This window comes from Sebastes fasciatus, chromosome 12 (genome assembly GCF_043250625.1).
Source record: "Sebastes fasciatus isolate fSebFas1 chromosome 12, fSebFas1.pri, whole genome shotgun sequence".
NCBI classification, from domain to species: Eukaryota; Metazoa; Chordata; class Actinopteri; order Perciformes; family Sebastidae; genus Sebastes; species Sebastes fasciatus.
In genome coordinates, this window is record NC_133806.1 from 13,462,978 (window position 1) to 13,476,461 (window position 13,484).

A 13,484-nucleotide genomic window follows, 5' to 3' on the forward strand; every position below is an offset into this window, starting at 1 on the left:
AAATTAATACATACAATTTTTTGATTTGCAGCATGTATGATGTCCCGAAGTCAAATATATCAGTCATTGTATATCAGGCATTATTTATAATTTTTTTCCAGCAACCCAAAAATAGACATTTCCCTCACAAATTAGTGGTATGTTCTTTTTAATTTATAAGGTACATGTAATGTTTTATACTTCTGGTGAATATATTCTAATCAATCTTATTTCCATATATGTATTTTGTATATACAGTTCCCGTTAACACCTTATTTTGAAAACCGGACGCAGTCACACGTGTATACTTCCGCTAACTTCGCCAAGTTCGTCTCTAGCTCTCCCGTCAGCTCCGTTCTCTTTATACATCCATGGTCAGCTCCGTTTGACTGCAATTAACATAAATGTCAGTATACGGGTGCTCTACAGTTGTAGTGTCGGCTGATTTGACCACGGAGATGCGAGTGACGGCTGGCTTGACCGCACGTTACCGCAATACGATAATGTTTCCTGTCCATGACAGAGTTAGCATGCAGCTTTAGCCATCATGTCTAGCTCTGCTTTTCCCGGCAATGTGTGAAACCCAAAGTGTTTCCATACTTTACTGTATGTGTAATGTTTACCACTTTGGACTTAAAATGTGAGGGTGCAGGTCGTATCCAAGCAGGCCCTCTGCCGTTTTCTGCTTTGTCATTTTGGCTCATTGTGGTTTGTTTTGGTTGACAGATACGGAACGGATATGACGTCACGTTACTCTGATTACAACAATAAAAGCGGTGACTTCTTTCTACCTCGGTATAGACTCAAATGAAGCAAATGTATTGATTCTGGCATTAAAAAATTTATTTAAAAATTGTAAAAACAAACAAAAAAAATCACGATACATAGGTGAATTGACTTTTCTCCCCACCCCTAGTTATGTTAGAGCTGAAAGCCAGTGTGTGATGTTCTTCTCACCTCTTTGGTCGTTGTGCTTTCTCTGTGTCGTGTGTCAGAGGAGTCCGATGCACTGGAGCCCTCCAGGGGTCTGTCGGAGGACGGCGGCTCCTCAGCAGAATGTGTTGATGGAGACCCTGTCTGCCCCGCCAGCTCAGAGTCAAAGGAGAAGCGACTAGTGGCTGCAGCTTCTCTCTCCCTCTCTCGCTCCCTCTCTCGCTCCCTCTCCCTTTCTCGCTCCCTGTCTTTCTCCCTTTCTCTCTCTTTTCCTCGGCCTCCTCCCTCATAGCTGCCCACGGGGATGTTTGCGACTGTTGCCTTCACCTTTTGAGGGGTCCTGACTGGAAGCTGGGTTAGTTTGGGTGTACCTGGTGTACTGCCTGTAAAACAGAAAGTTTAAAATATAATATCAATAAAATAATTCCCTACATATTACAACCATGTAAATCAGGTGTTGTAAAAACAAGACATACCAGGTATTTGGATCTGAAGTGGAGGACTGCAGGGCCTTATGGACACAACTGAGCCACTGGGAGGTGCCACTGAGCTGATACTGCTGGAGGTCTGCCTCTCCAAATGTCTGTCCGAATGCGTCAGCAGTTCCGCCTGCCTCTCAGCCAGTCTGTCAGTTTGTCGATCCGCAGGTCTGTCCGGAGGCAGGTGCCTGTCTGCCTGTCTGTCCGGATGGGGCTGCGGATGTGAGTGCGTGATTGTGGTGGGGGTTAATGTGTATTTGGACAGGATGTGGGGGGAAGCGCTGGAAGGGCTGGAGACGGAGTAGACCACGCTGGGGGGTACGGCTGTCATGGAGACCACCCCTGTTGCCATAGTGACACTAGATGAAGAAGGGTAGATGGCGGTGACTATCTGGCCCCCGGAGCCTGAGGCTGGGGCGGAGGGCTGTGGGGACTGAGCTGTGGCTAGGAGTGGTGGCTGACCTGGATGAAGGAAACACGACAATAATAGAGGCCAAATATTATTTTCTGTAACAGATGCATAACATTTTCACATCAATAAATGTCCATATCGGTTATTTATTGTCGATTAATATAACAAATTGGTGATTCAGTCTCACTTGACAACTGTCGGTCCAGATTTGAAACTGTGAGGTATCTAACTAGTGCTACTGAAATTGGTTAAAACACACATCACATCAAAAACTACTGACCACCAAAGACTTTGTCAAAACAAATGTTTGTAAATGTATTCAAACAAGAGATAACTGTGGATATTGTAGTTCAGGGGTCAGCAATTAAACCAGCAAGTTAAACTATGGGCCGCAAATGTTTTCCAGGCGCAGTAGAAACAAGCCTACAATTTCTTTTAATTTCCTTTTGTTTGTTTATTAATTTTATATCATGTAAGAATTAAAACTGTTTGTTTTAGAACTGGATCTGGATTTGTTCACAGTATGTTTGAGCTAGCAGACTTAAAGCAGCTTATGTTAATACTCATTTGGCAAAGAAACACTCATATATTGTATGTTTCTGTGTTGCACTATGAGACTAGAGATGTAATTGATAGTTTATCCACACATGATAAAACCTTGGCTCATTTTGATTATGGTTGAATGAAACTTGTTAACACAAAGGTTTTGGTCAAGCAGGCTAAATTGAATTCTTGCCTTTTCTTCCATAACGTGATGATGTCACCAAATAACACACTTTGCTTAGCGGCAAGTTTTGGACGCCCCCAAACAAAGCTAGTTAGAGCGGAGCTGCATGTAAACATGTTCTAGTAGAAACCCCAAATACAAGTATAGATCTGAAAATAAGCATAATAGGTCCTCTTTAACATTGTTATCTACAGTAGATTTATTAAAAAAACAAACAAAAAAAGACATGAAACAAGTTTTACTGTAAGCTATGAAATGGAATTTGTCAGGGGGACCAAAAATTTTGTTGGGGGGCTGGATTTGTCCCACAGACTGCTGTTTGCCTACCACTGCTGAAGTTCATACAGCTCATTTCATACAAGACTATAAAAACACAGAATGAGTATATAAAGAACGGAACCAAGGAGCTCTCCACAGCACTGACCTGCAATCAGTGGTTGAACCAGCGTCTGTCCAGGTGGTGCGATGGCTGTGAACCCGAGTGTTGCCAGGGGCGATGGCACATATGCAGATCCAGACACCGACAGGGCTTGCTGGGTGGTGGAAGAGCCTGTTGTCGTGGAGACCAGAGGCAGAGTGGATGGGACCCCTGGAGTGGACTGAACATAGGCGATCCTGGACGAGGACGTAGAGAAAAAAGGAAGAGGTGATTAGAGGAGAGAAATGTGAGGATTAAAAATGAGGAGAGGGAGAGTGAAGAAGGAAAGATTAAATAGTTTTAATGAAAAATGTGAAGAAAGGTGACGGAAGGTGTTATTGTACAATAATGAGCCAGAACAAAAATGAAGGGAACAGAGACATGATCAGAAGGAAAGAGGAAGACAAACAAAGAAGTGCTGCAGTGAGGGTCAGTGGGTGAGTGTACATCACAGCAAGCAGCACTGGATGACTAGTGCTATATATGTGTGTGTGTGTGTGTGTTAGGAGCTGAGAGGTAGTGTGGGGGTGGCAGGCAGAGGCAACTTGGGCCACCAGCAGCATGACTAACACATCCAGAATAGAGCTGCACTGCTACAGCTGCACTCCTGCTGGAGTTTTTGTTTCTCGTATTGTCTGCTCTCTATGCTTTCCTGTCATAAGAAACAACTCAACTTCCTTATATATGGTATCATTTATCAAGTATCAGAATGTAACTGGAGTTTCTTATATCCAGAAACTACAAGGAAAATACATATATTTTGATAATTTCTGTTAAACATTAATCAGCAAAAGCGTCATTAGATGATATTATCTGTGTTTACATGGAGCTTTTTATCCCTCTTGCCTCTTAGTGAAGGCTCTGAATGACTTTAAGTTCCCTTTAGTAAGCAGTGTTTCAGTGTATGTGTCCGGGGATTTTATTGTGAAAGGTGGAATGGAAGGAGTTAAGCGGTGATGCGCTGTTGTTGACAAGGATGGAGGCCATCTTGTTGCAGATTACGAAGCCTCCGTGTTATTAAAGTATAGGCACAACGTAATCCTCGGCTATATGAACTAAAACAAAAGCTGTCCGTATGTCGTTGTTTGACACAAATCTTAGTAAACTTATCTGCTGGCTGAGACAAAGCAGCCTCTCCTCCCTCTATCAGCGGTACCTGCAGCAGTGAATCACATCAGCAGAGGGAGGACGAACGACTGATACTGACTGATGTCTGTGTTCTTCATTCTTATTTTATTGACATTTTAGATTTGTTTTCAGTGAGATATTATTGAGTTTATATAGTGACTTTGCTGTTGTGAACATTCCTGTTGCTGCTCTAGAAACAACATTTAACCTAGTTATATTTATAATACAATTCAATTGTAATCCAGTTCTGAATTTAAAGACAGCCAGGCTGACATAAGTATAGCTAATATGCACACGTCAATATTTGTTTATTTATCGCTAGTCATATTTCGCAATAGTGAACAATGACATCGCAGTTATAAGATTTTCCGCATATTTTGCAGTCCTAATTAAAAGTCCACTCAGAATTAAACTGCCTTGTTTAAACCCTTGATAGGCATAAACCGGCCCATTTGGAAAGGTATTTCATTCTCTGGAATTGAATAAAACTTTTAATGGGTGGAAATTGTCATGTAAACACTCGTTCTGATTGCTTTCTCTTTTTGGGGTAAGTACATTATTTCTGTACCAATTTCACCCAATTTCCAAATCTAAGATGGTTGCAGGGGAATTATCTTTGGTTAGGGGATGTTTGCTAGTTTTAGGGAAATTCAGAATCACTGTAAGATCCATTAGTGGCTTACTGTCTCTTATTTAATAACAAAAAATGCTGCTTCAATAGAAAGAACAGCATCAAAACAATAACGATGATCAAAGCCGGTCCGTCTTTTCAAATGTTTGCTCATGTGTTGGAACTTCCTTTTCTAAATATTTATTCTGGAGCATGTACACAGGACATGCAAACAGCACGCCTTATCCAAATCTTTGTCTGAAGCACTATGTGAATCCTTTCATGGAAGTCATCAGTGGGATTTTATATCATACAGAAACAAATATTTGGCTCACGTAAACTCGAAAGAAACTGAAAATGATGGAACCACTACTGAGATCACAGTAGCTCAGGGGAGGATGAGTGATGCTGGCATATGTTCACAAATGGGCGCCTGTTCGTCAGAGCTGAGTCAAGCTTTACTGGCACATAATTTGTTTATAGCCCCTTTCAGACATCTGATCTGTAACCTTGTTGGGTTCATCTATCTGTTAAAGAAACAGCTTTTGGGCTCCTCAAAGATAGATGTCTCTATTATGGAGCATTACAACTCGAGTTTTAAAGAGAGAGATACACAATTCATTAGACAACACACAGTGTCCGAAATTAATTTTTTGACTGACCAGCCAAGTGGACTGGTGGATGAAAAAATTCACCGGCCGAGCATATTTTTTTTACCGGCCAAAATAATAAATTTGTTTAAGTACATTTCATTGAGTATTATTACGGTATTATGTTGAATACAAAACTAAAAGAACTTCTTGTTTTGATGTTAACAATGCAGCTAAGTTACATTTAAATATATTTTTATGTGTAAAAAGTAGCATTTGGTAAAAAAAACTAGATTGTGCACAGGGCCTCCAAAAAGCTAGAAGTGTGTGTGACCTGGCCACCATGATGAGATCAGTTGAGGAAATACCAAGCACCGCCCACCAGTCGGAGCAAACTTTCTCATTTTACAGCTAAACAGTACACTACAAGATGTTTCTGAAAACATTTGAGGAGAGAAATAGGCATTACAGTAACAGAATATTGATTCATATTTGATCAGCGCTGCCTAGTTTGACCGGAGTTCTTGAGTGATTTACAGCTGCCTCCGTTGAATGAACAGCCAATAGGAACGCTCTCCCTCTGAAATGACCTGTGATTGGCCAAAGTCTCCTGTCACGGGATAGATTTTTTAAAGCCTGAAAACAGAGCCATGAGGAGGTGCAGAAGTCTAGTTATCTCTCAGAGCACTTGAATTTCAATATGCTGAAAGGTTATTAGGGACGTTTTGCCCAATGATGCCAAAAACATTCTGCCTACTGCAGGTTTAATACTAGCAAGTTTACGTCATAGACTTGGGTTGATTCCCGTTGAGGCCTCTGTCGTGAGGTCAGAGGCCTCAGGTATGTGGGTGTGTTTATGTAGTCTAGGAGGTTTAATAAGAACTGTGTGCTACACAAAACGACATTTGCTGGATTTCCATCCTTTAAGCATCTCGAGTGAAAGAAGCTGAAAATTTAGAGCAAACTGGCTGGCAATGTGATCAATGGGATTTTCCGAGGCAGATCTCTTTTCCTTTGCAATGCAAGAGAAAATAAAATAAATCGTCCTACTCCTAATCTTCCTACGTTAAAATTGGCTCATGTACAGTATTTTGTTTGTAAAAGGGTATATTAAACAGATTTAATTTCCTTGCGCACAAGTAATGATAATTGGGCTGACGTTTAAAATGTATTACACAGCTATCTTAAGAAGGCGGCACAAGTCACACGTTTGGATCATAACATTTTGTGTTCTGAAAAACACAAAATACTTCAAACATGATAGCAACATGCTGAAATGACACATTTACATGATGAAGTGCATGTCTGAAAGAGCCTTTTTATAGCCTTCTTTCAGTGGCAGGTGGGTGGGTTTAGAAAATAAAAAGGGTGCTAGGCAGGCAATTACAGAAAAGCATTTCACAGTCAATTTAGAATAACCGTTGGGGCTGAAAACTAATCTGCACTCTTTGTTTTGTTTATTTTGGTGCACCAAAGTGGTGACGTTTACCACTTCAGCACAGACTATGAGCCTATGGATACTTGAAAATTGTTATGTGACGTAGTATTCCTGTTGTGGTCTGTGTATATATCTTGCCAGATGTTATAAAGTAGGCAATGTATGCCCCAATGCAAAATGAAAAGCACAAAAGGGTGGTGTCGTAGGTTCAAGAGGTGTAGGATCCATATTCATTCTTTCATTTTAGTTTGTTTGTTATTTTCTACCTGGTAGGAGCTGGTGGCAGGAGTACAGCCTGGGAGGGGGCTGATCCTGGAGCCACCACAGCAGCTGTGCCCATTGTTAAAGGGAAGGGGCTGGCAGCGTGGACTGCTCCACCTTGAGGCAGCTGGGACTGGACCACAGGCATGGGAGCTATCTGGATGATCTGTCATGGAAAGAGGAAGCCATAAAGAAAAGAATAAGACAAATACAAGTGGTTAGTTAATTTGTTTTTTTTACTAACATTACTGAAAGAAATGACATATTTTATAAAGTTCTCATGTGTCTCCAGTGAAGTGCTCACTGACCTTGCTTCCCGTCTGAGCACCGTTCTGGACCGGAAGAGGTGGAGCCACAATGGGAAACTGATGGGCAGGGGCTGGCGCTGTCCGTACTGTTGCCATGGGAACAAACATTTTGCCCTGGAGCACTGGAGACTGTGTTTGCACTGAGGCAAAGGCAAAGAAAGAGGGAGAATGATTATTTTATTAGGAGTAATAGCACCTTGTCATGACTGTACTAATGATGACTGCCGTTCTTAAACTCTCACCTCTAGTTCCCGGGCTGACCACTCCCACTGCTGAGCTGGACGTATATCCTGTCAGTGGACTTGTCCCCTGCTGCTTCCCATTGGCCAGGGACATGTGTGTGGGTGGAGCTGTGGGGAGGTTGAAGAAACTAGTTGGCTGGCTGAGCTGCTGAGGCGGACTCTTGGGGTTGGCGTTGGCAGGTAGGGTGGGCAGGATGTACTGGACTTGTGTGATGGCCTTACCCCCGGGGGATGCTAGGGAAGAGGCGGGAAGGAACTGGGGCTGAAGCAGGGACAGAGGCAGCGGCCCGTTGGTTTGGCTATGCGGTACTGAAACAGCGGAGGAGGGAAAGGCCTGCTGCTGGGAGGGCTGAGGGTGGTGGGAGGGGGTGAAGAGCTGTACAGCAGGTTGAGCAGACAGAGCCCCTCCTAACACCAAATTAGTCACTACGCCACCATGGCCCACGCCTGCACCTAAAGGATTAGGTGATGATGAAGAGTAGTACCCACCCCCTGTGGCTGGGACCCCGCCTCCTGCTCCTGAACCAATCAGAAATTGTGGCTGCTGATGGGGAGTCAGGGACTTCCTCTCTGGCGGATGCGGGCTGGATGTGCCTCCATCCCTGGTTTTGCTGGCGATGGGGAGCGCCGTGCTGATAACAGGACGCATTACGTTGGTCACCACCGTAGATGCCATCCTTACAGCGCCAATGCCCAGGAGTTGGTTCCCCCCCAGTGAACCTACTGATGAGGAAAGATACCCTCCAGCTGTAGAAGTGGAGATGACTGACTGGCCAGAAGTAAGGGAGAGAGACGTGGCTTGCACTCCTCCTCCTCCTCCTCCTCCATCACCCCCAAATGTGTCCTTACCCTCTCCCTCTCCTCTATCCTTCCTCCTGTGATCTGAAAAACCTCCCCCTCCTGATCTTCCCTCATCGTAACGCTTGCTGCTGGGGTAAGACGACAGTGAGACACTCCTGCCATGAGGGGTGTGGTGTGAGGAAGATGATAATGCAGAGGAGCAAATGACTGGAGCAAAAACTCTCTGAAAAGAAAGACAGACAAACAGATGCAGTTATTGACATTATAAAACAACTGCCCTCAATAACAAGATACATTGAAAAGCTCAATAACAGCAGAAATATTATTGTTCAAGCCGGTTACCTTCCGATCACTTTCGTCGCCAGAACCGTTCTCACTGTCGCTGTCAGTCACCCGCTCCTTACACTTGAGGTCTATGGAACTGCTAGGATAAGGGTCCTCTGTGGGAAAGAAAAATACACTACAGCTACAATTGACAATCCTTGCAATTTATAATCCAATCAAGTCAGGGTGTACTTAGTGTCTGAATCAGCTCTTAATAGCATCTGATCTTTAAAATCAAACATGGAAGTGGTCAAAAACTGGACACAATTTAGCCCCATTAGTTACATTAACCCTCAGAGGTCAAAGCCATTTTTTGCTATTTCTGGTTCGCCTGGTCTCCTTTTGTAATACTTGAGATAGAATCTCAACACTGTAATGCACAATCATGACATATATGTTTTTTTCCATGACAAACTGGGCTATCAGAATATGTATGCTGTAGTGATGTCACATGAATGTATAAATACTGGTATGACCATAAAGACAAGAGAAAAAACAAAACAGAAATGAAATACAGTAAATACTCACAGAAGACTTTCATTGTTGGATTTATTACTTTTATGAAGTCTCTGAAACAACACTGTTGTTCCAAGCTGGATTACAAACCGTCTGAAAGGAATATATCGCACCCTCACCCTCATTAGAAAGCTACGATGGTGACGAAGCAGCTGCAAGTTAAAGTAAGTCTCTACACCGCAGCGTTCCGGAGGTATTCTAAAAATAGTAACTAGAGTACTTTTCTGTCGTATACGACAGCGTCGATCTCAGGGGGTTAAGAAGTAGGGAAGAAGCAGTGCAGAGAATAGATGAAACCACACAACGTAAAAAAAATACCTCATGACGGTTTCACAAAATCTTCTGTGACGTGACACAAAGGCATCACTGCAGACATTATCTATTACTTCTGATTGAGAATCCTATTGTACCATTGACTGAATAAGTATTCCACATGCAGTTGCTGGAAATTTACAAAGTGGCCCATCGGCACAGGAAGCAGTGTACTAACACTTTAATAAATCTAATCTACAGGGCTGTCAAAGTTAATGCGATAATAACACAAATTTGTTTAAACGCCACTAATTTCTTTAACGCATTAACACAACTTGCAATTTTGAGGTTGTAGCGGAATCAGTTTTAAAAATAGAGTGAAGCTTTGTTATGATCTGAGCATATTTTTATGCTAAATGCAGTACCTGTGAGGGTTTCTGGACAAAATGTGTCATTGTTTTGTGTTGTTAATTGATTTCCAATAATAAATATATACATACATTTGCATAAAGCAGCATATTTGCCCACTTCCATGTTGATAAGAGTATTAAATACTTGACAAATCTCCCTTTCTGGTACATTTTGAACAAATAAAAAATGTGCAATTAATTTGCGATTAACAATGGACCATCGTGTAATTAAATATTTTAATCAATTGACAGACCTACTAATCTAACATTTGGCTTCATGAGCAGAGTAGGTCTGATTTCTCACCAATGACATCGTCATCTCCCTCTTCCTCACAGATGACCATGCGCTCTTCATCACTGGTCATGTCCTCGCTGACCCCCCGCTGGGACCGTGACAAGGGTGGGGCATGACTCGAAAACTGACCGCCACCATCCCCACACATCTGGAAAAAAAGATTAAAGAGCCTGTAGCAGAGATGCTTTTGAAACAGGTCAGTGTGTCTGTGGATTTTATGTCAAATGTGAGAGATCTTATCACCGAAAAATGCCTAGTTCTCCACTGCCACAATGTTAAAAAAATAAATGTTGTTTGTGAAACACAAATCTGCCAGAGAAAACTATTTCTGTTGCAGAGACTCCAAAGGAAAACAAACTAGCTTTTATTTCTTAATCAAGTCATGTTTACAAAAGCAGCAGTAGAGTACTGTTCATGTCTCCAGCAGTGATAATAGTCTCCAATTTACAATATGCAAAGTTGAGGATTACAAAATCAACTTTCCTTGTCTATGAGCTGTGCTCCTCTCTTACCTGTGCCAGTTCTGCCAGGGCCTGTGTATTACCCCGGTCACTGCGCTCCAGGCTGTGCATGGCACTTTGAGAGAAGGCTCGGGGACGGGTGAGCTGGCCCACATGACCTTCTCCTGTGCCCCTTTCAGACACGCCCGCCAGACCTGGACCAACTCCCTTCAGTTCCACAGAGTGGGGCTCTATATGGGGGGCAAAAAGAGGACTGTTAAAGGACTGGAGAGAATAAGAATCCTGTGAATGACATGTTACAAAAATATAAATGTGTATGTTGTATATTGTGAGAGTTGAGTGAAACCAACCTGTGGACTCGGACATGCTTCTCTCTCTGATGTCTTTGCCACCGGGCACCCCACGGCCCTCAGAGCTAGACTTCTTCCTGTCTTTGTTGCACCACTTCCAGTCTGGGTGGGCCTTAAAGTGGGCCTCTTTTACCTGGAAACAGGAGAAGGGAAAACAAGGAGGGAGGAAGTGAAAAAGAAGACAAAAACATAGTATATGTAATATAGGTTACCACAGAAGCATTAAGTCGTATGTCTTAAATTTTGTGTTTCTTTTCTGTGTACCTGAAAGGCCAGATCATGGTACTTTTGTTTCTCCTTAGGTCCCAGAGCATACCACCACTCCCCAAGAATCTTGCTGACTGTCCTGTTGTCCTGGTTTGGGTGCCGCTGGTGCACCAATGCTCGATGGCGCTTACTGAAAATCATAAATGCATTCATTGGTCGCCGGATGTGGTCCTTCTCCCTCTGAAAGAGTGGGCAAGAAAGATAAATATATTAGAAAGAGGAACATTGAGAATTTTTATATTGATGATGATAGCAGTGAAAAGACTACCTTTCCAGGGCTGCTCTTATCTCCATCTTTGGGCAACGCACTGAGGGACTGAGTGCGTCTCTTTACTGGTGGTATAGAGAGGGGCTGCTCTGGTACAACTCCTGGGAGGAAGCTGAAAGGAGACAAAAACTCTGTTTGTGATCTTTATTAGCTCTATTCCTTGTGGACAATACGCACATGCAGGCTCACACTGACTTTCTCTTTCCTCTTTAATATTTAAAACAGGGAAAATTTGATATTTTGTAACTAGTATTATTTATTTTCGAGCTGCAAGCCTATCAGATGTAGACACAGATCACAAGTAGTTCATCTCCCATGAGATACATCAGCAGATTCAGCAGATAGCTCATCCATTTCAATAGCTGACAGCCTGGCCACTGCCTTTCATATAGTGATAGAGCCCAGAGATGGAATGCTTTTGTTCCCATCTGCTTTGTTCTGGCATTGAGCTCTTCTGCCCAAATTAGCGCGAGGATACAGAAAATATCACACTCCCATACTGCATGTGTGGGTACACAGTACCACACTGAAAATTACTGTGAAGGCTGACTTGTACAAATACATAACCACTTTTTTTATAAACGGACAATGTGCAGTGTGTATCTTTGTGTGTTCTTTGTAACCTCACAGCTTTACACATAAAATCACTACACAAAACTGCACTTACGGGTCATCCACGTCACTCTCTGTCTCGCTGTCAGGCCTCTCCCTCTCTGCATCTCCTTTCTCCTTCTCTGGAGGCGGCTCATCAGAAGAGGGGGGAGGCCGGGGCGGAGGACCTCTCTCTACAATGGGAGGTGCCTCTGCAGGCTCCAGTGACAGCGATGCCACCCCCTGACACTCTGAGGAAGAACAAAAAGGAGATGCATACCTGTTCAGGGCAAAGTAAACTATTTATGGTATTCAAAACAGCATTAAAATCCAAGGAAAATTACATGAAATTGGTGATAACACATTTCCTACAGCCATTAGGTCAAACTGTAAATGTATTCAGTACCTGTCTTCAGACTGGCTACTTGGGGGTGGTTGACTGGGTGCTGGCCCTCTCCTGGCAGAGAAGAAGCATCAGATTGGGTGGGTGCCAGGAAAGGGACCAATGAATGCCAGGGGAAGACTGGAACTGACCGGGGCTCTACATTGGTCCACACTGCAGAGGAAAACAGTATTGTTTATTGCAACCAACACCATCTGATGTCCAGAGTTTTATAAAAATGCTCAGAAATCACATTCAAAGGAACAAAGCCATCTTGCATTCAGATTACCAAGATGATATTTTACTTATTTTGGGAATCAGGGCCCTCAGTGCAACACTCCCACAATAAATGCAATCCTACTCCAATAACAAACTCTAATCATTTCTCACAGTGTGTTTGCGATGCTCCCATACATGTTTTATTATCATTTTTTTTAAAGTTATATAACCACAAAGAAATTCACTAAAATCAGGGTCAGACTACAGCTCGACAGTAGCTCCTTTAGATGCTCAGGACTACTGCCTTTCTTTTTAGACATCTAATAACATCTGGGGCACTAGGTGAATCGAATTAAGTAGCTGGCAGAACACAACAATATCAGTACTTTGAGAACTACCGAGAATAGCAGTACTGCCACAATAGCCCACCTCCAGCCACTTAACTGGTTAAATCACTCCAACAACAGCAGATGTACAAAAGGACTCTCTGTTCTCAATAACAGGCTGGATGGAGAACAGAAGCTGGTACACTCTGAACCCCCACAAATGAGTAAAGGACTGAATAAATCATTAGCTTTATTTCCATTGTTGAAAAAAAATCGTTTCATAAGGATGCTTCTCCCAAAAAACTTTGAAGTAACAAAATCTGTCTCCTTATAAAATAGGTTCTGTCCTATATTAACTCTTTTGCGTGCACAAGTAAACAATGATGAAGTGTTGCTGGATCTGGCAAAAAGGACACTCACACAAACAGTAAGGTAATAATGACATGGACTAACCAAACATGCTTAATCCTTGGCGGAGGTACTGAGGGTTCTCTGAT

At 42.7% G+C, this 13,484-nt stretch overlaps 1 protein-coding gene across 1 annotated transcript in view; it reads right to left on the reverse strand.

The window, feature by feature from the left end:
• The window catches only part of cicb (capicua transcriptional repressor b), a 41,220-nt gene that overhangs the window by 5,259 nt on the left and 22,477 nt on the right, over nt 1-13,484 (reverse strand). Inside the window, exons 3-16 of the mRNA XM_074653189.1 lie at nt 12,467-12,616; nt 12,137-12,311; nt 11,470-11,581; nt 11,199-11,381; nt 10,935-11,067; nt 10,636-10,814; nt 10,133-10,271; nt 8,669-8,766; nt 7,526-8,549; nt 7,284-7,423; nt 6,981-7,141; nt 2,955-3,145; nt 1,389-1,853; nt 937-1,295 (exon numbers count right to left, since the gene is read on the reverse strand). Of these exons, the coding sequence (XP_074509290.1) occupies nt 937-1,295; nt 1,389-1,853; nt 2,955-3,145; nt 6,981-7,141; nt 7,284-7,423; nt 7,526-8,549; nt 8,669-8,766; nt 10,133-10,271; nt 10,636-10,814; nt 10,935-11,067; nt 11,199-11,381; nt 11,470-11,581; nt 12,137-12,311; nt 12,467-12,616 (3,509 nt within the window). The remainder of the gene's footprint in view (nt 1-936; nt 1,296-1,388; nt 1,854-2,954; nt 3,146-6,980; nt 7,142-7,283; nt 7,424-7,525; nt 8,550-8,668; nt 8,767-10,132; nt 10,272-10,635; nt 10,815-10,934; nt 11,068-11,198; nt 11,382-11,469; nt 11,582-12,136; nt 12,312-12,466; nt 12,617-13,484) is intronic.